This window comes from Agelaius phoeniceus, chromosome 2, assembly GCF_051311805.1.
Source record: "Agelaius phoeniceus isolate bAgePho1 chromosome 2, bAgePho1.hap1, whole genome shotgun sequence".
Classification (NCBI taxonomy): Eukaryota; Metazoa; Chordata; class Aves; order Passeriformes; family Icteridae; genus Agelaius; species Agelaius phoeniceus.
Genome location: NC_135266.1, coordinates 24,291,991 through 24,317,653, shown reverse-complemented (window position 1 = coordinate 24,317,653; position 25,663 = coordinate 24,291,991). Strand labels below are relative to the sequence as shown.

General features: G+C 35.7%; 1 protein-coding gene across 4 annotated transcripts in view; it reads right to left on the bottom strand.

The window, feature by feature from the left end:
* Window positions 1–25,663, bottom strand: part of MYO16 (myosin XVI) — a 357,627-nt gene that overhangs the window by 188,534 nt on the left and 143,430 nt on the right. For all 4 annotated transcript variants that reach the window (XM_077173308.1, XM_077173307.1, XM_077173306.1 and 1 more), the window contains exons 5-7: window positions 22,957–23,065; window positions 10,688–10,812; window positions 6,772–6,897 (exon numbers count right to left, since the gene is read on the bottom strand). In XM_077173308.1, the coding sequence (XP_077029423.1) occupies window positions 6,772–6,897; window positions 10,688–10,812; window positions 22,957–23,065 (360 nt within the window). The remainder of the gene's footprint in view (window positions 1–6,771; window positions 6,898–10,687; window positions 10,813–22,956; window positions 23,066–25,663) is intronic.

Here is a 25,663-nt window from a genome sequence, read left to right as displayed (position 1 = left end):
TACATTTCTGTTTTTCAATCCACCAGGAATTTTGACAGAGAAAAATAAAATAAATCAGGGAGAATATTATGTGATCTTGTGATTAATGATGCTTGTAAGTTATGGTCCTACAAGTTATATATTTATATTACAGAGATCAGAAATCCACTTCTCAAAGTTTGTGCCTAAAAAGCCTTGTTAGACATCTTTTTTTCATACTTGCCTCTCATGTATGAAGGTCACTATAAATGGTATTTTAAGGAAAATGAAATTTATATTGATTGGAGAGATCCTGCAATAACCAAGTATATAGTGTAGACTATATAGCACACCTCAGCTTTAAAAACACACATGTAAACACTGAGAATTTTGTAGTAATTTTGTAAATTGAGATTTTTCCTAGTCTGTATATGAAATTTGAACTCTTTTCTTATCATTTGGTATTGTGTGAATCTAGGATTCCTTATATTCTCTGCCCACAATTAGCATTTGAATCATCTATAGAAATCTTGTGAATATATTGAGAGTGAAAAAAAAGATATCACAAGCAGAAATCCCAAAGTGAGCTCTCTGTTTGAGGAAACTGAGTGTAATTTGATCTGAAGGGAAATACAGCTCTTCTACCTGAGTACAATCAGATATGCAAAATATGAACAAAAAGACTAAAGAAAAAAGAGTGAGACACGTCTGGATAAAACATGCTCTAGAGGATTTTCTGACCATAAAATTAAAGACTCCAACTACTTGGTAGGGAAAATATTTATTCCCTGTGTGACAAAAATATTGATCTATTCTTTTTGAAACACTGAATAAGCACCTCCTTCTTTAGGCTCTTCTCACTGAAAGCATTTGTGAAGTGTAGTTGCAGAAGTTCAGAAACTGCATTCAAAGGAACTCCTGTGGCAATGGCCAAACTTCATGGGATTAAGTATTATTTCCCACAATGAGTTCATATATCCATCTACACTGAAGCACATTCCAGAAACAGATGTGGATTTTTTTTTTTTGTTGTTGTTTCAAGTGCAACATGCACTTAAAGAAAAAAAAAGAATCTACAGGTCATAGTTGAGTGAAATTACTAATCTGTTTTGATGAACAAATTAGTTCCTTTAATAAGAGGGTATATAATCTGAATTTAAGCAAGGAGCAGAGTCCCTTTTGTAATCTGAAATAAATGTTGTGTTTTGATGAACTAAGTAATCAGAGTGGTATGATTCTGATCAATCAAATGTGTGTAAGAGAGAATATACTTACAGAATGACAATTTCACCCATTTGAAAATGACACAGGATGTATATAATTTGTTAAGAAACATGAGGTAGGCTTGATGACATCTATAAGTTTTTTTTAATTATGTGGAATATTCCCAATTTATATTGGAAGAAATCCTTGCTAGTACAGGAGTTACTCTTGCAGAGATTCAGTCAGCAGTTGAACAAATGTCTTATCAGTTTTTTTTTTTGACATCATGAAAACCTTTAAACCTCAAAGCCAGAGGCTAAATCTGTCTTACTAAGTAGGAGAGTGCAATGGAGCAAGTTTAAGTATCCCTTATAATCCATACTGCTTAACAGTTAGCTCTCCCCCTGACTCTCCCTTGGACCATTCCAACCAGCTCTCTACAAACATGACTAATCTCCTATAGAGGAAACTAGCTTTAAACAATATGAATGTGGGCCAGGCTGTTGCCTGGCCTAATCCCTAGTCCTCTTTTATTTAGTGATTTAACAGTTTAGACATAGGCATCATCCCCCAAGGATGAAATTTTGGGAGCGGTAGTGTTTAAGCTACTGCAGAGTCAGCTCTGACCTGCATGTCTCTGATAGCTGTTTGAAAGGTGACATTTCTGTGATAAACAGCAAAGAAACAGCTTGTGCCTGGGAATTGTGCCAAAGTACCCAAGGCAAATGTCAGAGCTGCAGCCTATTCCCACCATGGGGAGGGCGAGTGTGCGCTCTCCTGATCACAGCAGCTGGAAGATGTCCAGCAGGGACAGCACTACCAATGCCAGATTACTAGCTGTCCACAAAGTAAATTCAAATTAAGGGGCCAGCCTGAGAAACACAAGTCACCCTTCTGCAGCTGGCACCAGTGCCAGCAGGGGCAGGGGGGTACCCAAGCGACACCGACGTGTGCCCTGCGCTGGTGTGCGCAGACAGCAACCACAAACACACCAGAGCACTGCCCCTGCTGTGTGAGAGGGACACAAAGGCTTCCAGCTGCCATCAAAAACAGGGTTAAACACCTCTATGTCCAAAAGGCCCTGGTAAATTTACATAGGCAACCCTGACATATTCTAATTTCTTGAGGCCAGCTTTGTTTCCTTAGTAATCTTATTTTTGTGTGTCTCAGGCACAGATTTGGACGTGTGTTGTAGAGATTATTATTCTCCATCATTTTATTAGAGTACAATGATTAAGGTAAGTAACTCTGATCTCAATACCTCAATAATATTAATTTTTTGTTATAGTGTTAAAAACACAAAATTGCCTTTACCCTTAATTCTTATATGGGGGTGGGAGGGCCATTCCTAGGAACTCAGAATAACATTGTTTAAAAATACGTTTATTTTTTAATGTTTGCAGACTAGTAGCATTTCAATTAACAGTCTATTACACTCATTAATAACCTAATCTGTTTCTGTAAAGCAGATTCTTGTCTTACAGAGACTGACCTTCAGGCAGTAGCCTCAGCTGCCCTGTTCTGTACTCAGTAGCCATATCCTGTACACAGCCCTCAAACTCACCAGCAATATCCTGTACTCCTAGGCAAGAAAAATATTCTACTCTGGATCTACACATTCTGTCACTTACAGGACAATTCATTTATCATTCACCCATGCTCTGTTTTAATAGTCAAGACTGATAATGTTTTTACAAATTAATTTTATCCATTAAACTGGTTTTCTTTACAAATATTTGTAAAGATAGACACAGATAATATTTATAATATTTTTTTTTCAACATCAGGTAAATAATATGTTCTGACACTTAAAACTCTTACTAATTCTCTCTCTGGAAACAATACAACAGCATTCTGCTATGTTTTGCTTGTGATAAGATTGGTTTTGTTTTAAATATCTAACTCTACTCCTCCTCTAGGATTCCCTCTGTACAACCTTATGTTTTCTAAATACAAGGCATCAACTCCATCCCCCTTCATGATGACTGGGGAGACCCAGAACACCAGTGGGCAGTCACCCCATCCTTTAGCCCCACACTTTGATCTGGATTCCTCATGAAAGATTTAAAGATGTTCAGATTACACCTCTGACATATGCTAGCTGCCCACGGTTTCTATAACCAAGGAGAGTCAGACCTATAAGCAATGAATCATCATCCCTATTTTAAATGCATCCCCTAGAATTCTCTGAGTTGTCTTCTAAAGGTGATTCTTCCCATTAGATAAGAAAAAGCTTTGACTTTGTGCTTAAGTTTAATTGGTTAAATTTAGTTGAGAAGAACCCCATTTGAAATAAAAATGGATTTGCCATTACCAAGGAATTTCTACGAGCCAGGTTTATTATAAGGTGTGGATGCAATGTCTCTCACATGATTAGCTCACTCAGATTGATGTATCTTTCACCATTGATTTTACATATAAATTACTGTGCAAGATGGAGCAGTAAGATTTTTATAATCCACTTCATTCACAACTTGAGATTTGTAACAAGAAGCTTTCAGTGCCTTTATTCTGTACAAGTTTCCTCCTGTGCACAGGCAAATTATATTTTCTCACTATAAATTTAAAACTTACACAGTTCCTTGGGTGGTTTTTTTTGGGGTTCTTTTTTTCTTTTTTTTTTTCCCTCCAGGCAATGTAAATTAGTGCCATTTCCATTATTACTATGCTCTTATAAATAGCCAGTGTGTGGGTTTCTTCCCATTTTGTGGATTTACAAATATAGAACAGTATATGTAGAGGGCTGAAGTGCTTCAACTTAGTCTGGATGTTACTCTAAAATAGAGTAACAATTTCTTCGTATTACGATTTTTTTTGTAAGATAATATGTAAAATATACATATGTAAGGTATGTACCATAAAAGAACTCAAAAACTAAATCTGTAATTTGTATAACTAATTTAATAGCATTTTATTAAGGTGAGAATCTTCTCCACATGAAAAATACATCTGCAGCTATTTTATAAACAGGAAAAGCTATCAGTCCTTAAGACTCATGGAATATAATATTATTCCAATATTGGATGGGGTTTGGTTGCAGGTAGTGAAGCATGAGTGCTAGAAACCTGTTCAATGACAATGATTTACAACAGGTTTCCTGAAATTTCTGAGACCACTCATTAAAGGATCACTGCTTATTAGACAAGCCATAAGACAAGTAAAGGTGATTTTGCTGTTAAAATACATTTCCGGAAGGACAGAAATCCTCCCAAGAACTTAAAAGGACATCAAATTAAAACAAAACAGACTTTATGACAGTCTTCCAGTACAAGATATTTATCACTGTAGCAAGTTTTTCAAGTGTGACTTTTAAAAAAAATATGCCACAAAAATGTGTTAGAAGAGTGTGAAACTGTAAGGGATCAAGTCCAGAATTTATATTAATTGCTTTTTCAGGGAACATTAAAATTTTCAGCTAAAAAAGAACCATTTCGTCATAAACATACTTTAATTTAAAAGAGACTATCCAATTCATGTCTTGTCTAAGGTTATTTCCTTTCTGCCAAACTACTTTTACCAAAAATTGGAATAATGCTCATATTAGTCTATAATTAATTACTCAAAATTGAATGATAAATACAGTATGCATGTGAATTCATTCTAAGATGAAAAGACATTTCAAAATTATCATAATATGAAAGGAAATTTTAAAAACACCCTGATGGTGTAGTTACCAGAAATGAGTAGAAGATATGCAATAAATCCCTTTAATAAAGGAATTTAAATTATTTACTTGTTTCTTACAAATAGAATCACACAAAAGCTGTATTTATCTGCTTAATAACATTGGCAAATTATATAAAATGCTAATAGGATATTTCTAAACTTTATTATTTACTAACACTACAAAGGGAAAAATATTTGGCCTGTATTTAGCTAATTTTAGTGAAGAAGAAGTACAGTGTTCCTTCATGGTCTTTGTCTGTATGTACCCATACTGGTTTTATTGAGACTAGAGCAGCTGGTCCCTGACTCCTCACTGAAAACTCCTGAAATAGCAAGAATTAACACTATTGTCATCTGGGATATAAGGGAGATGCAGTCCAACAAAAGTGCCAACAAAAAGAATAATTTCAAAATACCAATCTGAGCTCTTAGAATTCTTCAAAAGGAAAGACATTTTTTCCATTAGCCACCTTCAAATGACAAACTTTACATGTACAGGCCTGTTTCAAAAAGAAAAATACCAATCTTCACAAGAAAAAGAGTATTTCAAGTCATCCGGAGTTAGCGTTGCAAACATATGAATGCCAAACATATATAAGGAAAGGTAAGTCCTTTCCCAGCCCTTTCAAGTGATTTCTTTCAAGTCCTCTTCAATTAAACTCAGGTTTAGCTCTACAACAGAGGAGATGTACAGCTGTAGTATAATCACATTGTTGCAGTACAAAGCCCTAACTTGTAAGCCATCCTAAAATGTGAGAATAAGAAGCTCAAGACTGCATCACTGTTATCCCTTACTTCTGAGCAAGAGCTTTCCTGCCCTACTGAACTCTGAACAGGCAGAGTGAGTGCAGAGGGATCAGTGAGAGCAGTAGAACTGAAGCAGAATTACAGAACAGCACAGGGTAAGATAGGATGAGAAAATTAAATCTACAGTAAATTCAAAAGACCCCTGATACCTCACTTGCTAACAAAATTTTGGTTCAGCAAATCTCTGTGTGAAATTTTTCTCTGTAAATTTACAGTACCTGAAGTATTGAGGATATACTTCAGGCCACATATATGTATATTATATATATATACACCAATAACTTAATCTGTTATGAAAACATGCAGATCTTTGACACTCTAAAAAAGAGCAGGCACAGAGTATCTCAATAGGAGAAATCTATTACCCAGCAGAACTAATTAACCTAAATAAACATACTTATTTTTACTATTTTATTACAACTTTTTGCTCCATTTTTACTTTTTTCTTGTTATAAAGTGTATTATTTATTTTCTGAAGTCTGAGCTAAGATGCATCTCAGAGGTTTTTAGAAGACACCTATGGGTAAGTGGTGATTTGTGAGCCCTGAGGTGGGTGGAGAGCTGTGAAGAGCTCTCCGAAAATGGTCAAACTGTAACAAAGACTCACTGAACATGTCTGGGGAGACTGAGGATGAAGGAGAACTGAAAAGGTAAGAAAACTGAAAACTGAAAAAGTATTAAGAGGGACAAGTCATGTTTAGGCATGGCCCCTAAATCCCAAACTCAGGACACCCTTCCACAACTCAGTGACTGGAAAACTTTGAACACAGCTGCTAGATGGATCCTGGACATTTATTCACAGAAATACACACAGCAGAAATCTAAATAAACTTTGATATTAGACTGTAAAAATAACTGACAAAGTGTTTATTTTGTCTTCCTTTCAAATGTCAGTGAAAACCTAGTTTTTGCTGCAGACAAACTGTTGCTGGTGGTAGCTTGAGCTGGTTTGGGTTAATAGCTTTACAAGCTTCATTATCAATGGTCTCTGTTATTTCAGATGCCAATCTGTACTACAGGAATGAGAAAGCTTTTTGCATTAAAGTAAGAATAGCCTCCCAGACTTGAAAAGATTTGCTATTGCTACAGAAAACTACCACAAAGGAAAGAGAAGCAGGTGAAAAAATCATGCTTTACCTGTCCATACTTTGCAGCCAAATGTAGGGGTGTCCAGTACTGATTATCCATTGCATTGAGATCAGCCCCATGATCTAGTATCAGAGATGCAACATTCTTGTATCCATTAGCACAGGCCACATGCAGCTGCAATGTAAAAGTTAAATTTTGCATATATTAATAATTTAAAGAACTCATCCATGGTGTACTACTTCATATCTTTACTAATCACAGTTACAGCAAACGCAAAATGTACATGTGATTACTACAGGCTAGAAAACCACTGCAGAATCTTTTTTAGCATTTATAAACAAGATGCACCTGAAAAAAATAATTCTAGCTTTTTGTGGGCTACTAAACAATCTAGTCTATTGCTTTTCATATAACTTCAAGCAAACATGCTTTCAAGCACATTCAAAGACTCATGAGCCAAGGTGGAATCACAGATTTCAACAGAGCTTGAGCTCTCTTTGAGCCTAGAACTTTGTTTGGAGCAGTTCAAGTATCCCAGATTTAAGCTGACACTACTCCAAAATGAATTCATTAACACATAATCAAACCAAGCACATTGACACTGCAGCACAAAATTAGTGACAAAAAATACTTTCTCAGGTTTGAACCACAAAGATTTTCTTTTCTATACTTGCATTGCTTTCCTAGATATTTAATTATTTTAATTGGTAATTGTTTGAACAATTTTAGTTGATTTTCTGTATCTAAACTTCATTGAAGAGTCAAAGTGGAATAGAAGGAGGGTGGAAAATGCAGTAACGAGTGACAGAAACTTAGGTCAGCAGGAACCTCAGGAGATCAAGTAGTGCAACTTGCTGCAAAAAAAAAAATAACTTCAAAGGTAGCTGTGTTTGCTCAGGGCTGAGTAGCAAATACTGTAAGAATGATAAACTGTGAAAACTGTAATGGCAAGAAAAGGAAAAAATAAATTTAAAAAGTATCTTTATTGATGGTGGATTTGAGGAGCTGGACATTATATTTTGCAATGTATTATTATTTAATGCTCTGTATGTGTTTGGCATTTATATCAGCAATCAATTCCACCATATGCTATTTATAGGATGAGATTTTTTAATATAAAAAATGCCAGCAGCCATGTGGGGTTTTATTTAAAACAAATAGGAAGTGTGCAAAATAAATATAAAAACAATATAATAGCAAACAGATCTTGTGAACAGAGAAAAAGGGAAAGACATAATAGGGCAATAAAATTATTTTCTCTTATAATAATCAAGTAGAAGAAGAAAATACAATAAGGAATCCTATATCAGGGAAAATATGTAATTGGCAGGTTTTGGTGGAAATTGTTTTTTATATGTGGTGAACAACAGTTGAGGCACATATTTCATATGATGAGATTGACCCAGGGTACAGTTTAGTGGTCTTTACCTTCTCATTGTCCTCTGTTGTAATTTCAAACATTCCCTTCAGTTCTAGGAACAAGGGGGACAAGGCCTGAATTTGGAATTTGGCAAAATATAATTGATCATCCCCAATCAGAAGAACTTAATACTCACACTGGTCAGTAAGAATAGGGCATAGGAATATTTCAGAAATTGAGAAGTGAGATTGCAGTTGGTTCCTGTATCCCCAAACTGCACAGCCCCAAAGCATGACTTTTTCTCCTCAAAGCATTGTTAGCTGAAGATATTCTTTTTCTGGTGGTTGAAATGGATGGATAATGGCAATAAAAAGGTCTTGTAATAAACCTGTTACTACAACTGAGTAGTTCCAAAGTCACTGTAAGAATAGGAGACACTAAAATGAGAGTTTGGGATATAATTTCCCTTACCTGCTATTTCTGGTTCAGCTGCACACACAGAGCATACATAAAGTTTTCACTATGAACATGATTGATGCAGAGGGAAAGAATACAGTCATTAAAAATCTTCCCCTGGAAAGGGGGCAAAACTCCTCTGGGGGCAGAACTTTGATTCTGCATGCTATGATTTCCAATCAAAACCCTCAAATCTTTCCTGTAATTTGACACAGCTTCATGGTGGAGGGAGGGTGTGTTTTAACAGAAGAAACTACAGCTTCTATCCAGACATCAACCAGACAAGAGCTATTTTCAAGCAGCGTAAAAGCTCCTAGGAAATATTCTATGGCTGAAATCTTTCAAAGAAAAACTATTAGAGGAGAATACAGCAGAAAAAAATCAGTGTCTGTTGGTAATGCATGTGCACAAATGTAGTTGTTATGAGCCAAGGAGAATGTGTATATTTATATATTTAAAACAACTTCTTGCTTGATTCATCTTAACTTACACATGGACATATATATGTATATATATGTATATATATATATATATATATTCTGTCAAGAGAAATTTGAGATTTTAGACTTAAAAATTTTGATTTGAGACTTAAAACAAATATATTTGTCTTTTTTTTACAGATAGATGTAGAGGGAAAAAACCTTATTTCCAGAACCCTCTGATATCCATACAACATTCACAGACTGGCTGACTCAACACCCATGAATAAAGAGATAATTGTTTAAGAAATTCTGGATGTTCTACCAATTTGTCAAACAAAAGTTGCACATAATAGAAATCTCAAAGAAATGCAAAGTTACCTACTTTGTATCTATTTCTTGAAAAAATCAGATTTCAGCATAAAAACTTTTCATGCAAAAAGTATCCCTTTTGTCAACATTCTACTAAGCATACAGCAAAAACCCCAAAGTACTCACAATGCTCTTCTCCCAGTATTTGCTGTTCTGTTAAACACCTTTCAGAAATGTATTTCAACTATTCCAGCTAACTACAGGAAAGGTTTTATACAGTTGGATTTATTTAAGTTCATAACTCAGTTTAACTGAGACAATTGTGACTAAAATAGCAATAGAAGTACAACAGCTATGTGATTTAGCAGCTTAGATAAAAATATCAGGAAACTGGAAGGTAAATTAATGCTTTTAGGAAATAAACTAAAACTTGTGCTGTGTCTTCCCAGCCCTTCTCTGCTGTCTTGTTTTTCAATTAACTGCCTTGGGATTGTCACCCCAGAAGTCACAGTGTTCTGTTTCTATAGAAGCCTGTGGCTGGATTCAATCCAGGTATGAGGCTGATGACTTTTTCTGTTATAGCTTAAACGCTCCACAGATATAAAAATATAGAATGATTTAGTATATTAATTATCAGGCAATGTAGTTCAATGCAAATGCAGAAATGATAGTAATAATTATTAGTGTTCCAATTATATTTGCACAGTATTTGCAGAAAAAAACAGGGAACTTTAAAAAATGTATTCAATATATTAATGCTGCTGATTTACCATTTATTGATTGAAGGATTGATTGATTGATAATGGTATTGAAGATTTTATATGCAAAGGGAGTATTCCACATATGCTATGGAACTACACATGAAATTAGAATTATTTGACAGCTGAAGAAATAGGATTCCTGACAAAACAAATGGATAGAAGATCTATTTGCAGGAAAAAAGTATAATAAAACCCAGTAATTATAAATAACATGCAAATTTGGGAATAGGAGTACTTTTACATGTATGTGGTGAATGCTTCAATATACTGAATCAAGATTGGATTGCTATAGTGTTTTAGTAGAACTCAGGCAGAAGATAGGACCCAAAACCAGGGATCACTCAGTGAAGTTTCAGCCTCTCTCACACACAGAATGTCAGACACCACATGTATCTCCTACAGCTTTAAACAAAGGTGCTAATATATTTGCTATTAAATTTAATGTTGCATATTTGTTGGCTAGGAGAAAAGAAGTTGTCATTGAGATGTTGCACTACCCTATTTTAAAATCCATATTATGCATGGAATTGACACACATCTATTTTCAAAACACCAGGTAGAAACAAAACCCTCTTAAGAGAACTGCCTTGCAAACCTGCTGAACTTGTTGCAACACATGCATATTCCTAGGGTGATGATTCCATACTGCCACTCACCAGGGTAACTCCTTCATCATTCTTCTGATTCACACTCCCTCCACTCGAGATGAGCTGTCGGACATCTGTAAGCATGGTCATAGCTCTCTGAATCTTCATTTGGCGTAAGGAATTCAGCTCTACACCTGGAAAAAGAAAATTATAAAATTCTGCTATTTTCTTCATCAATAAAAAGCAGCTATATGATTTTGTGTAATGGGTTTTTAAAAGTTTAATCAACATTTAAATAGACTTCAGTATATATTTTTCAGTGTTTACTTACCTACCATTACCAGAAAGTCTGCTCCTATATTTATTAGTTGATGCATGGATGATTTAAGTCAGTGAGCAATATCCAATAAACCACCCTGATCTCCTACTGACTGCAAGAGCAGTTGCAGGTGAAGGAGCTGCAATATAATGAAACCCACTGGGAGTGTGAAATAGCTGTGATTGGGAAAAGAATTAAAAAATCTAAGGAAGACACTCAAGTGTTTGGGACTTATTTAATTTTTTGTCGTTGTTGCATTCTTTCAGCCCTGCAAATACATCGTAGTACCCAGACCAATCCCTCAAATTTGGTGTCTGAACTGCTTGAGAGGTTGTGAGTCAAGAAAATTATGTTAAAACTCAACACTTTTTTATGTGCCTGGGTTATTTCTAACTGAGATTAGCTCTCCAGCTGAGCCTAGACCATTTCAAGGCCCCATAAACCAAGAGGAAATGTGGTGTGGCAGTAGGAACAAATAGGAGGGGATAAGAGGAAAGAATGATATGGGATTGCTTGTGTCAGCATTGCTCCTGAAAGAATAATTGTCAAAGAATGGTATCAAAAAGAAGATAAGCAAGGCAGTCTATAACTTAAGAAAGCATGGTATCCAGTCTGAAGAGGTTTAAAATAAGGACCAGGATACAACAATAGTGTGAAGTGATTAAATTAGCAACTGGCTGTGGTTTGATTGGAACAAATAACCTTAGTTTGGGATTTCATTCTTCTGCTTCTAGTTCCATGTGATTATTTAAATACATATATAGAAAATGAAATTTTAGTATAAAAATTCTATTCTGGCCATGACATCGCAAAAAATCATATGAAGAAATGATTTATTATTTCTCTTACACATTTGTCACTGGGTTGAAAAATGACAAACGATAAATTAAATTAATGAATATGTATTTAATAATGTTTTACCTTCAACATTTCTTAAAGTTCTTTATATTACTAAAAAACTGAAGCTTGTTTCAGAGTAAAATAATATTTTCAGTTTCTTAGTTTTAATCTGCCCTGTATAAATGGGTGCAATTTATACCCTTGTATAAATGGGTGCACAATATGTAGGTCATCAAAGAATTCAAATAGTTTTTTTCAACATGCCACTGTACATACAGCTTTATGTTCTGTTGCCTGCAACACTTGTAAGAGTTTCACCTCTGAAGTGAAATGTTGAGTGTAATCACTGTCTTCCAATTCTCTTATTTTTAGACCTGTCACCTAAATGTTTTGTGGGTTTTTTTATCTGGATCAACCCTGTAATCTTTCATATTAATGTAATTTAGACAAACACATACGTACATACATACATATATATATATGTATATATATGACACTGATGGATTAAATTAGACAATGTCCCCAAAGGAGAATGTGTTTGACATCCTACTGCCTGAAAGTTGCTAGACCAGAACACAATACCAATTTCACAGTATGCTCTCGGTGTCTCCTAACAATCATTTTTTTTTTTGTCAGAACTACAGCTTTTATGCCTTCATCACATTTCAGAGTAATGATTTGAAACTACCTGATGACATTTACAGACTACCAATGCTGCATGATGTCAATTAATTTTTTTTCCCTTTCTGTTTCTACCCATTTCCTGCTTTTTGCAACAGTAAATTAACGGTTGAATACTTTTGTCCCAGTAACCGAACTCTCCCAAATACCTAAGGGCAATATACACCCCAAATTAATTATCATTTGAAGTGTTGACTTGGCATTTTAAACACCCAACATTGAAGACTGAGCAGACAAAATTAAACTTCACTGGTCCAGATGAAGTTTTTTTCTGATGTTCTCAGGTAAGGAAGATTAAAGTATAAAAATAGATGAAGCATTTTATACCTGATGAAGGCAGGTATACAGAAGTTATGTCAATTTTTTCTTTCTCTTGATATATCCAGTAAACAATTAGAAAAAGTTTTGGGGTTTCAAGTAGAGAGGAAATGGGTGGAAATTAATTTACTACCTCTTTATCTGAGAATATCTCAAACACTCAAAAACAAAAACTAAGTTCACAATCCACAAATTAGAAATACAGTTTCTGATTTTCCCAGGAAGAAAAAATGAAAAATGAAAAAATCCAAAAAAAAACCCACTGAGAGTGAAACACAGTTATTATGAGTTTGTTTCCTTCATCATGTTTAGCATAAATTACAGTAATGCCTACAAGTTGAGGGCAGAGGCCAGCTGAGTTTACTCAGCCTTTTCTAGCAATTTACTACTGACTTACACCCAACACAGAGAATTAACATATCAGTACACTGTTATATTAACAGTGAAATATTGATCCTTACTCCCTGTAAATTGCCTTTTATAGAAACTTGGTTATGACTTAGCTGGGGCTACCAAAAACCTAGCCGTTGAAAGATTAACTCTGCTCATGTATAAGGGAAAATCAAGAAATGCATTCAGTTGTATTAATTGCTGCTTAATAATTATTTTCTCTCATAAATGTAATGCAGCCATGAGCTCAGAGAAAACACATAAACCACAGAGCAATAAAAGTCACAGTCTGTGTGAATATAAAACCTATTCAAGACAGCTTTACTGGCTTCAAACTAATAGTTGTATAAATGAATGATACATATTTCAATAAACAAACAGAAGAAAATCAGCCCAGCAAGAGAGGTACCAAAGGGACATGCTTCCACAGACTTCACTTTTTAAATATTCAGAGTAGGTTTGAAAATGCTACAGAAACAAAAGTTTCCCTTTCTCTATCTTTACAAAAAATATAATGAATACATGCAAAAATAATCTGTTTCAGTTTTAGAAACATAGTTTTGAATTCCAAGAACTCAGGAGCTATTTAGCTTCAAGCCAAGACTTCTCTGGTGGGGAGCTGAGAAGCAGATTTATCAAGCATGCACACGTACAATTCTGTGAGCCTCAAACAAGGAGACCTTGTCAATAAGTGCTTTCCTTTAATCAAGTTCATAATTCTGGGGAGTTTGGTCTCCCTCCCCAGGGTGTGATACTTTCCAGGAATTTAGATGGAACAAAAAAATGCTGCTCATACAGTAACTAACTCTCACTGCCTGAATTAAAGAATGACCTTCACGTTGCTTTTCAAAGGGGAAATGTGGTTTAGATATTCAGCTGAAATGGGACGACAGCCAGCATGAATAAAAAGAGGAAGAAAAACACATTGGCATCTACTATGGGAATGGATTCACATTTCAAAAACTGGAAAGTAAAAAAAAAATAAAAAAGGCATATAATGGAAAAAACACTCAAAATATCCTGTAAAATCAGAAGGGCTACACAGTCAAGAATTCTGCAGGAGATAAGATGGAGAAGGAATAGTTAAAACATCAGTACATCAGTGACCCGGCAGGGCACGCATTTGGTGATGAGTATCAGCACTGATGTCAGGCAGGAATATAACCTAAAAGCTACAAAATAAATTACCTCTCTCTCACTGTTTAAGAAAATCACCTAACAAGGCTGTTTCATGTGCTTCGGCTGTCTCACTCTCCGGCATATGGTTATAGAGGTGACAACCAAAAGGAATAGAAAAACCTCAGATAAATAATGCATTAGTAACTTTCCAAAAATGTCAGTGATAAAGAAATGCAAGGCAAACAGAACTGAGGGTTGCTATTAAACACCTTTTTCTCACAAATGTCCAGTACAAAGAAGTGTGCAAGGAGAACACCCATTCCTGGGATCAGTACAAAGAAAAGCACTGAAGCACTCTGGCAAACACCCATTGCACACACCCTCAGCAGCCACTCTTGCTGTAACATGCAGGTATCATTCTCCAGTGGGCTTTACATTCTTAAGGAGATTTCAACAGCATTTTGTCTTGCAAACACAAATGTACATTAAAAACTTTCAATGGCTTTGAGAAACCAATCTCTCTCCTCACACTTGAGTTTTTTCTCACTCTTATCTATATATCTGTCCTTCCTGCACAGAGCTGTAGATAAATCAAGGCTCTTCACCCCATGTATGATGAGCCTCTCTTACTCTTCTATAATTCAGGGGATACCACAGTTCAGAATTTGTATTTTTCTTCTGTGCAGCATAGAATAGGATGTTAAAAAAAATAAATCATGATACAACTCTTTAAGTACTAATTTTAATTCATTGAAATATCTGAATGTATCTATTATTTTATTTGCTTAAAGTTTTAGAAGGACTTTTCTGGCTGCTTACTAGATATCTTAGTAAAAAACATTATTTTTGTGAGATTACATTGTTCAATAGCCCTTGTGCACTTGGCATTATGTGAATCTGATTTTCAAAGGTCAGCATATAAACAAATACATACCAGCAACATTTACTATGCAAGAAGGGAAGCCAATATTTTCAGATTCTGCAAAAGAACATATACTTGCAAAATTATTGAAGCCCATAGCTCTAACTCACTGCAGCAGTACTGACTGGTTGTTCCTGGAGGGTTTTGCCTGTCTGCCTTTAAAGATATCATTACCTATGTTTAGTGAAGTATCTTTAGTTCCATAGACTGGCTTGGGTTGAAAGGAGCCTTAAAGGTCAATCTAGTTCAACCACCCTCCTATGGGCAGGGTGACTGAACTAGAAAAAAACCTTTCACTAGACCAGGTTGCTTAGAGTCCCATCCAACCTGCCCTTGAGCACTCCCATGGATGAGGCATCCACATCTTCTCTGGGCAACCTGTTCCTGTGCCTCACAGTAAGGAATTTCTTCATTTCTTCAATTCTTCATTTCTTCCGCCATCCTCACAGTAAGGAATAAATAATATCTAAACTAAACTTACTCTCTTTCAGTTTAAAACTACTGTCTCTGTCCAGTCAGTACATGTCCATGTAAACAGTCTCTTTCCATCTTTCCTACAGGCTCCCCTCAAGTACTGGAAGGCTGCAACGAGGTCACGGCAAACCCTCTTTTCCAGGCTGAACAAGCACAATTCTCTCAGCCTTTCCTCATAGGAGAGATCCTCCATCCCTCCAGTGATCTTGTTGGTGTCCCCTGTACTCATTGTGACAGCTCCATGTCCTTCCTGTGCTGGGGAGCCAGGAGCTGGATGCAGCACTGCAGGTGGGGTCTCACCAGAGTGGAGCAGAGGGGCAGAACCACCTCCCTTGTCTTGCTGCCCACACTGCTTTGGGTGCTGTCCAAGGCACAGTTGGCTTTCTGGGCTGATTAGGTTTATCTCCTTCTAGTCTGAATATGCTATCAGAAGTGAAGTTCCCACCTCCTCCTCATGTAGATATCAGAGTGACAATTCTCCCACACTAGTGAACATGCTTTTATTCCTCTCTCTTCTACAATAAGGACATTGATGATCCTTTCAGCTAAAATTAGCTAAGTGAACTGTCTCTTAACTTGCATGAAAACAAAAATATCTTTTGTAATTTATTTTAAAAGGCTGACACAATTTCAAGGCTTAATATTAATGCATTCATTTGTGGACATGTAATGCATGTTTATTTTTTTTTTGTTAAATTAATACTAGAACACAGAAGCAAAATAAGTATATCACTGTCTCTGGCTACTTCTGGTAAATATCATGTCTGAAATGAGATCATCACAGATGGTATTTCTACACTACAGATTTTACTGTAAGGTTTTAATATTCTATAGTTATTTTTTTGTGAGAGAGCAGTAAAAGCAGGCTACCCAACAAATGCAAGGGAGGCAGGAGCTGAGGGTGAACACAGGCCAGGCAGGTCACCATCCTTGCTGACCAGGGCACAGTCCCACAATACCCAAAAAAGAAAATCGAGCAGGTCTGGTGATGGGAATCAGGGCTAACAGAAGTTCTGTGGTTGCCAGAAAAGCCTCCAGGGACAAATCTAAGTAAATCAGATGAATCAAAGAGTCAAGTCAGTGGTCCAGGTTTAAGGTCAGCAAGGATCATGGCTGGGCACAGGACTGCCTCAAGCAAGGACCTGAGACTAAATGTGGCTCCAGAGACAAAGGATGGATGAAAGATTATGACAGTTCTGCTCCCAGCTTTGCCTCCCAGCTTAGCTCCCTCCCATCCAACAGCCCCCAGGTCATGAGGCCACCACAGCTGGCCTGGAGCTCAGGCAGCCACGGCCCTGGGAGCAGGGATGGAGGTCACAGGGCCTGTGGGTGCACTGTGGGCACTGACAAGTTTTCCATCTTGATTAAGGTTATAATTTTAGGAATTCCATAAAAAAGAGAAAATATGGTTCTAATGGTAATGAAATAGATCTCTTGATAAGATGTTTAAAAGAATGCTGAAAGGGCATCCCCATTTTCTGACGTTCTTCACAATCTTTTTTCAAACCTTTGCAAAGCTTATTAGTCAAGTCTATTTTCCTTCTAGCATCTGTTAGAAAACTAGACCATAAACTATTTGCTATAATTTTAAATGTTAGTTTCAGTGCCAAAAGTCTGAACAGTGAATTTAAAGGTTTTCCCTTTGATAGAAACATATGGGTGACATGCTGGAAATACAAAAATATTAAGAATCTAAGACTTCAAAGCCCCCCAAGAACTATAAAAAATTAAAAATTAAGGTAGCTCATTCACACTTATTTAGAAAACCCAAGGGCCAAAGGAAAATAAACATTGTCAACTATGAAATTTTCCAATGTGTCACATTTTCCATGTGCATCATTTTTGAAAGGACCTACTGAAACATTTCATTTATTCCTCTGTTCTCACTGGCAACACCAACACCTAACCCCTACCATCAATTAATCAGGTTCTCTTCAGAAAAAATATTATTTTGTGTGTGATAATATTATGGGTAGGTGGTTCCCAATCAACAAGAATCAAAGGGAAAAAACTTTGAGCCACCCTGAGGCTGTTTTGTTTTGATTGCCTATTTTTCTGTCAACCGACTGCATCAATATTGTTGAAAGAAAATTAGTGAACATAAATCAAGATCATGGTGCATATGGTTCTGAAACAGAAAATATATTAGAGAATTTAGTTTTAGCTGAATCTTGCTGATCTTTAGTGCTAACAATCTGTATGTGTTGGCATTTTAGTGAGTTCTTGATGGAGTATATTAGCAATAATTCCTTAATATCTGTAAAATAGTTTAAAATATTAAAGTCTAGACCAGTATTTTTCTGAAATAATATTGATTTATATCCCTTTATTTTCTTGACTGCACTGAAGAAAATGTAAGAGTTTTTCTCCCCTTGTTGGATTACTAGATCTGTTCAAGGGTTTCTGTACCACAACCTCAACACTAAAACATTTTGGTGTACACATTCATTATTTTTAACTAACAAAAAATAATCCAAATGGAAAATACACACAGCTAGGATCTTCATTTTGATTCAATTCTCACAAAAGTGCCAGAGTATTGAGAAACACACAAGGAGATGTACTGTGCAGGTGTTGGCAGTTGTGGGGCTGTAGGGATGGGGTGTGTGGGCAGAGGCAGGGGCTGTCCTATCAGCTCTAGCAGACCCTCAGCAGCACACAGCTGAGCCTGCAGCCAAGTGTGGCAAAGCAGATAGACACTCCTAAAGGAGCTCCATACCTGAAAAAAACAAAAAAAAAAAAACAAAAACAGAATGGAGCAAAGGAAAAGTGTGAAGAAGAAAAGGGGCAGAGAGGGAGACTGCCAGGTACCAACTCCCCAATGCCATGTGCTGCTTGTGACAGTAGAAGAGTTTGGAGTGAAGAAGTGAAAAGAGGGGAAGTGAAAAGTGAAAAGAGGGGAAGAAAAGTCTTGTCCTAATGTATGTCTTTCTGTTTTCCTCTATCTCAACTTATTCCAGTTGAGGAATTCACCAAGTTGAATCTGGTGAATGACTAATTTCACCAAGTTGAATCTGTTTAGCCTGTGACAGTAACTGGTAAGCAATCTTGCTGTCCTTTTCAGGAAGGGAATGGGTGAGCAACTTTGTGGGAGCTTTTACTGCAACCACACCAGATTTTATGGATAACTTCAAATTAACTTACAGTTTAATTTTGGTATCTCTTCCTATCACATTCTAGATTACTGTAAAGTGTCAGGTTTGCAGTAAATTTTTTCTTAATCCTTGCCCACTACTTTTCTAAATTAGATTTTTCTGCACATGTCATATGTCCCATATGTTGTTAACTGTTGGCTTCAGGGAAATTCTCCTTATTGTAGTAATTGACAAGTTGGCTATTTCTGGCTAATGTTAAAAGCTGTCTTCTCTGTAGGAATCTGTACTAACATTTAGCTTCTTTTTTTTTTTAATTCCTACGTACTACTGCAAGAAGGCAGTAAAATAAATTTATTTTTTCTATTTTGCAGCTGAAGAGTAATGCTTAATTCCCTTGCTAGTAAAAATTTAACAAACAATGGTCTATATTTGCAAATTCTGCACATTATTTTAACTGATTTAAACCATACAAAGCCACCTAAATGGATGGGACTTGCACATGATTTTTGCTCTATAGGCAGTTTTCTGAGACACCTGAATATGATCCTTTTAATATTCAGGGAACAAAACAGACCTATTATTCCCCCAGCTTGGAATAGCATAATAGATTTTGCTTAACTGCATGAAATCTCTGTTACCATCAAAGGTCAATAACCTTTAACCAGCTATTTTAAATTCATTTGCCCCCACAGAAACTGAATAATACTGTGTAAAACACTTTGCAGAAAAGCAATACCCATTTTTTCTCCTGTACCTGTTTCACAGTAGAAAAAGGAGTACCATCCGTACCTTTGGGTAGATATGTTATTTAAATATAGTCAATCTTCAAAAAATAAAACCACGACAGATGGTTTTCTTTTGCTTTAGTAATTATCTGTTACTGCATGAAACTCTCACTATACAACAGACAAGAAAGCCATTAAATTCACTTTGAGATCCCTGTGGTATGTAGACAGTTCTTTTAAAAAAAAATAAATGTCCAAATATTCTCAGATTCAACAATAAGGCTGATGTTCTTGGAGTGCACAGTTGTCTTAGTGAAAACTGAAGCCTGAGGTCTTGGAGGACAAAAGAGAATATTTTCTTTGGAAATTAATTACAGTGAATGTGTCACCTCCTATGACTTGGCAAATACAGAATCAAGAACTATCTGTCAGTCAGTTTTAGTTTATAGCTGAGTCATGCAATCCACTATACAACTAAATACCAAGTAACAAAATAAACAAAAATGTTGCATTCCTCAAAGTATAAAATATTTAAAACAGCCTAATGGAAAAGGAGGAAACAAGAATCATACGCCAGGATCAGAGTTTCACTGACACAGTTCTGCAATAGACCATTCTGCCTCCAGAAACACTGGCAGTCATTTAAAGAGAAACAAAACTCTTTATATACAGAGAATATGTACCTCAAATTGTGTTCTCTTAGGTAACTGAAGTCTGCTAATTTCTTTCTTCAGTCAATAATTACTTAATACAATGTAAGATTATTTATATAATGTAATATAATAGCAGAGGAAGCTAATTTCTGTACAGGAAAAGAGAATATTTTAATGAAATACTTTTAATTTCATTAGACTTCAGTAATAAAATCTCCACAAAATATCCTAATATGTTGTATTCCATAAGAGTAAAGTATATATCAAAGCTTTCTGGCAGTTTCTAGATGATTACAATATTTTGTACTTGTGGTACTCCTGTGCCCTAACAGATCATTTACAAGCAGAACTCAAAGAACTAACTCCAGTAACTGTTTTAAAATATATAAATCATTAAAGGCATCCAAAGCTATTGTTATCACTTATGGCTCCAGGCCTTCTGCAGAGTAAATTAAGTTACTTCAAACAATGAAGAGCAATTCAGTCACTAAGATCTCTAGTGAAATTAAACAGATACAGTAAACTACCACAGTAGTAAAATCTGTAAGAAGTTGTATACATACTAGACTTCTAAGAACTCTAATGTTTCCAATTAACAATGTTTTCTGTGGTTTCAAAGTTACTTGTTCCAATCTTACTTTGTTTCATCAATGTAGATTGATAGCTTCTGCTTTTCTCATTAGCTAAGCTATAAAGCACCTAATTACACTTTTCTCTGTGATCTCTGCAATTAGAGGCAATGATTAAAGTATAGTCTACTCTACACACAAATCTCTTCTTAATATTGTAAACCAGGATGCACAACTGAATGGAGAATTGAAACATGAAAATGAAATTAAAACATTCTAGGAATGTAGGGAAGTTCAGAGAATAGGGAAATATTCCTTATACATTGTATTTAAATGCTGAGACTTTGGTTGGGTGTTTCTCAATACTACAGGCCAAAGATGGTATTGACTACAGCATCACCTAATCTTGTATAAAGAGACTTGGCCCTGACCTTGCTCTGTGTTGAGGTATTCATATGCAGGTGTGCATGGGGATTGCTGCCACGAGAACTTCACCAAAACAATGCACAGAGAAACACTGAGGCTGGGAAATTGAAAGTAATTCATACTTACTCATAGAGCTTAATTTACTTCAAGAATCTCCTCCTCAGTTACTATTAATCTTGGTAGGCTATACAAATATTTCATAGGTATTAACTAAATTTCAAAAGTCAAGTGCAAAATCAGGATACTTTGAGCTGCCTATTGTTACAAGAATAATACTAGTAGACCAAGAAAAGTTGATGAGCATTTTGACACTGATCACCCCAAAGCCAGCTCTTCATGCACGACTGCAGTTAAGGGGTAGGATTGATCTATCCTAACAATCTAACCCTAAAGCTTGTCAAATTAAGTTCTTATTAGTCAGCAGAAAGAAACAGGCCTGGAAGTCAGTTCTCCTCACCTTGCCAGGTTAGAAAGAGATGAAACAATGCATGCATTTCCTCTTTCTCTCTATTGACCTAAAGGTCTGGATGATTAACTTAAGCTTGTCTACCTAAAGTCAGTAGAGGTAGATGTCACCTTCAAAATATTTAAGTTTTTTAATTTGGTAACTTCTAACACTCATAGAATCACTGTTTAATTAGGAATAGTGCCTATCTTACTATAAGATAGTATGTACTGTATGTACTTTTATCTTACTATAAGATAGTATGTACTTCTACCTACTGTAAAAGAGATATCACTATAAGCAGACCATATCTTGTATGCTACAGGAATTTTGCACGTTACCTGTTAAATGCGAGTCAAAGGATTTGGAACATTTAGACAACAAATATCTGTGTTTTTAAAGGCAATCAAGCTTTTAGAAGCTAATAGCTGCTTTACCATTAGAAAAATCCAAAACCAGAGCTGCAAAGACACTGCCACACACCGAGGAAACAAAATTATAAAACATGCAATACACTGGATGTGTGCAGTATAGGACCTGACACTATGATTTCCTTGACATTTTCCTTAAGTGTTCATTAACAGAATATAATTTAACTTATTTTATGCTAAAAAAGATTCCTTATATGGAGACAATGTTGAAAATACAAATTTTTACATTATTGCTCATTATATTTGCTTAATGCCTTTTCCTCAGTGTTAAGATGAGCCACATACAATGTTAAGACAACCCCTCATAGTCAAAAACAATGCTAGAAATCTCACTTCAGCTCATATCTAAGTTTGGAACTGATGAGCAACAAATCCAGTTTTTCCCATACAAGTCCTGTCATCTATAACATATTTAGCATAATTCATAATATAAACCTCCCTACAGTATTTTCACAATTAAAAAAACCCTAAACCAACACTAATATTTCTGAATGAGAGATAAAGTATCATATGCATTTTCATTCAAATTATTTGTAAAGATTTATTTATTTAGCACTTGAAAAAAGTGTTCTTTAAGACTATAGATGGGAAATGAAACAAAATGTGAGACCTAGTCCTTGAATAGTTAAATTAGTTGTTTTAAAAGCTTCTGTATTGCTGCAGTTTCTCTACTTTGAATTTACATTCTAATATCTCCATACAAAAGGTCAAAAGGAGTTTTGACAATGACAACTGCCATTAACCTTTGTGGGTTGTTCCAATTTAAACGCACTGAAAACATTTGTGGTTCCAAATCATCTTCCTCCTCTTCATCCCCAAACTGATATAGTTCAATTGGCTTTGGCATGACTTCCATCTCACCAATACAAATCCTTATTATTTTTATGACATGTTCAATAAAAGCATTCCAAAAGCTAAAGAGCTGACTTACCATTTTCTTCCAAGTACATCAGAAGGATGCTGCTAGATTCAGTCCCTTCTACAGCATAGTCAAGTGCAATATTTCCATTAACATCTTGCAGAAGCACATTTGCTCCAGCCTACAGACAAGAATTAAAAGCACTTTAGGTTTTTGCACTGAAATCTCAAAACACAACTGGGGTTCTTACATGATCCTATTCAAAAACATTTCAAAGCTGGGGTTCTTAGGCAGCAGGCTGATTATAACCTGAAACAAAACCAAACACACGAAAAGGCAAAGACAAATGAAGGACTCATGAATGTCAAAAAGGCTGCCTTTGTTTGAAACAGCTGACACTGTTGCCATACTGGCTGTCCAGTCTGGCTTTGCTACGCAGATGTCTGAGTTGCTCATGGGTGAGTTTTGCAACCACCACCATTTGCAGCAAAACACTTTAAAGTCAGCTGTCACTGACTACAGTCTGCCTTAAAACACTCCACCAGTAACCAGCAGTGGTCAAGAGCTGCCTGACAAGCAGCACAGACACCCTGCAGCAGGGATGGGCAGACAGCTGGCCTGGGTAACCTTTGTCAGCTGGCCTGACCTCTTCAGGCCCCATCCATCAATCCAACCTCAAAGAGAACTATCCACTGCTAAATGAAACTGCCATTTGTCACCAACTGGAGACAATGAAAATGAGCTTGATAATTTCAACTGTAGTCTCTAAAGAAGCCAGGCTGAAGCCAGGCTGAAATTTCTCTAAGTTTCATTCAAAATTCAATATAAATGAGTGACAACTAAGAAGAACCCTTGGGGTTGAGGGGTGCTAAAATGAACAGATTCATGAGAAGCCTGAAAAAAAAAAACTTACCAGCATGATTATATTTTTCATATTAAAGATTGTTAATGTAAGAATCTGTAGAAAAATATATTTTTTTAAGTAAAAAAGCTGTCATTCTTGAAAATATCATAAATGTCTGGTAGACATAGAAGCCTACATTACTAGTGTTACATTACTAGTGTTACAGCATTAGAAGTTACATTACTAGTGAATTGCCATGTATCTTCTTTAAGAGGTAACATTAATTAATTTTAAATTTCTCTCTATGGCTTTTAATGGCAAGGAATTATGAAATAAGTGTGACCTCAGGTAAATTTAATTACTTTTTTAACAGCTTGTATGATAAAGAGTTTAATAAAAATGAGAAGTGCCAAGGACTGCCTTTCTTAAAACCACAGCAGCAGAGGTCAAATGCAATATCAAATTATTAATAGAAGACATGACTGCTTTTTTCAGGAGCTTTTTCTGTAAGTATTGTATCAAAGAAAAACTTGCAGTAGGCTCAGGTTCTGGCTCAGCTGGTAATATGATACAAAAAATGACCAAATTCATGTAACCTTTATGTTATCAAACTTGAAGCTGAACTGTTAGTCTGAGGTGATCTGAGTTTCCTACACAGTGACCAGAAGACAGACAGACATCAAAAATTATTCACCTCAGCTGTGGCAAACATCTCTTACATCCTATTAGACCACATTCTATGCAGCAAAATAATCTGTCCTCCTACAAAACACATTACTTTCTTCTAACTTTATCTTGTTGCACTGACTGTAAGGGGAGCCCAGAGAGCAAATTTAGATTAGATGTATTTCTTCTGAATTTTTAAATGAAATTAGATGACAGGATTTGACTTTCATGCTTAATGAAAAGGAATGGAAGGAGACAAAAGCGTAAAATCTTACATTCATTATAGTGCTATGAAAATAAATTTCTACTGTCTGTCCTGCCAGATAAAATCAAAAAGATGGTAGGAAATCAAATAAAGGGTGAATTTGAAGATCATATTATCTTTAGGGGATAGTTTAACAACTATTTATTGCACTTGTTCCACTACTAGGAAGTATGATTTTTGTTTTTCTTTCTACTCACTGACCCATGAGAGTTTGTTGGTGAAGGTAGAATTATGAAAGCAAGACAATTTCGTATCTCATTACTTTGCATATAACAAAAACCCACAAAATCTTTCTGGTATAGATTCTTCCTTGCACACAGATAATCTCCAGGTAATGTCAAAAGACCATTTTATTCCTTGTTAAGAAACCAAAAGACCTTTGATATATCAAATTCAGGAAAAGTAGGATAATTACTTTGGTCAGCAGCACACTTTCAATTCATTTCTAATATGTAATATCACAGAAGGAAGGATACAATATGGAATTACTCATCTCCAAGTAATTTCATTGGGTATTTCTATATTAATAGCTTGAGAAATGTTTGCAATGCTCACAAACAGTTTATTTAATGAGTTAAATAAGAGGCATTTTTAATATGGTGTATCATCCCTGCCTCCCAGCTCTGCACCATCTATGAGCTTACTGGGGCTGTGCTCTGTCTCACTGCCCACACCAGGAATCTAGACCTTGAACAGGACTAGACCACTGCTAACCAGGGGCTACAGCACTAGTGTGGAACACATTGCAAACATCACAGATTTTGTACCTTACTTTAGATTCAGATGTCCAGAACTGTGCAAATGAACTTGAGTGCTCTGTTACATATACAACCTTGTAGGCCAGACAATAAGAAACCCAGATGTGACTAGAGACAGAATTCAGATTATCTGAATATAGTCCTACTTTGCTCTTAGGTTTCTGCTCACAGCTCTTGAAGGAAACATGAGGAAAACGGTCCCCATGCTGCTGATATTGCTTTCCAAATTTACATGCATACCTTGTT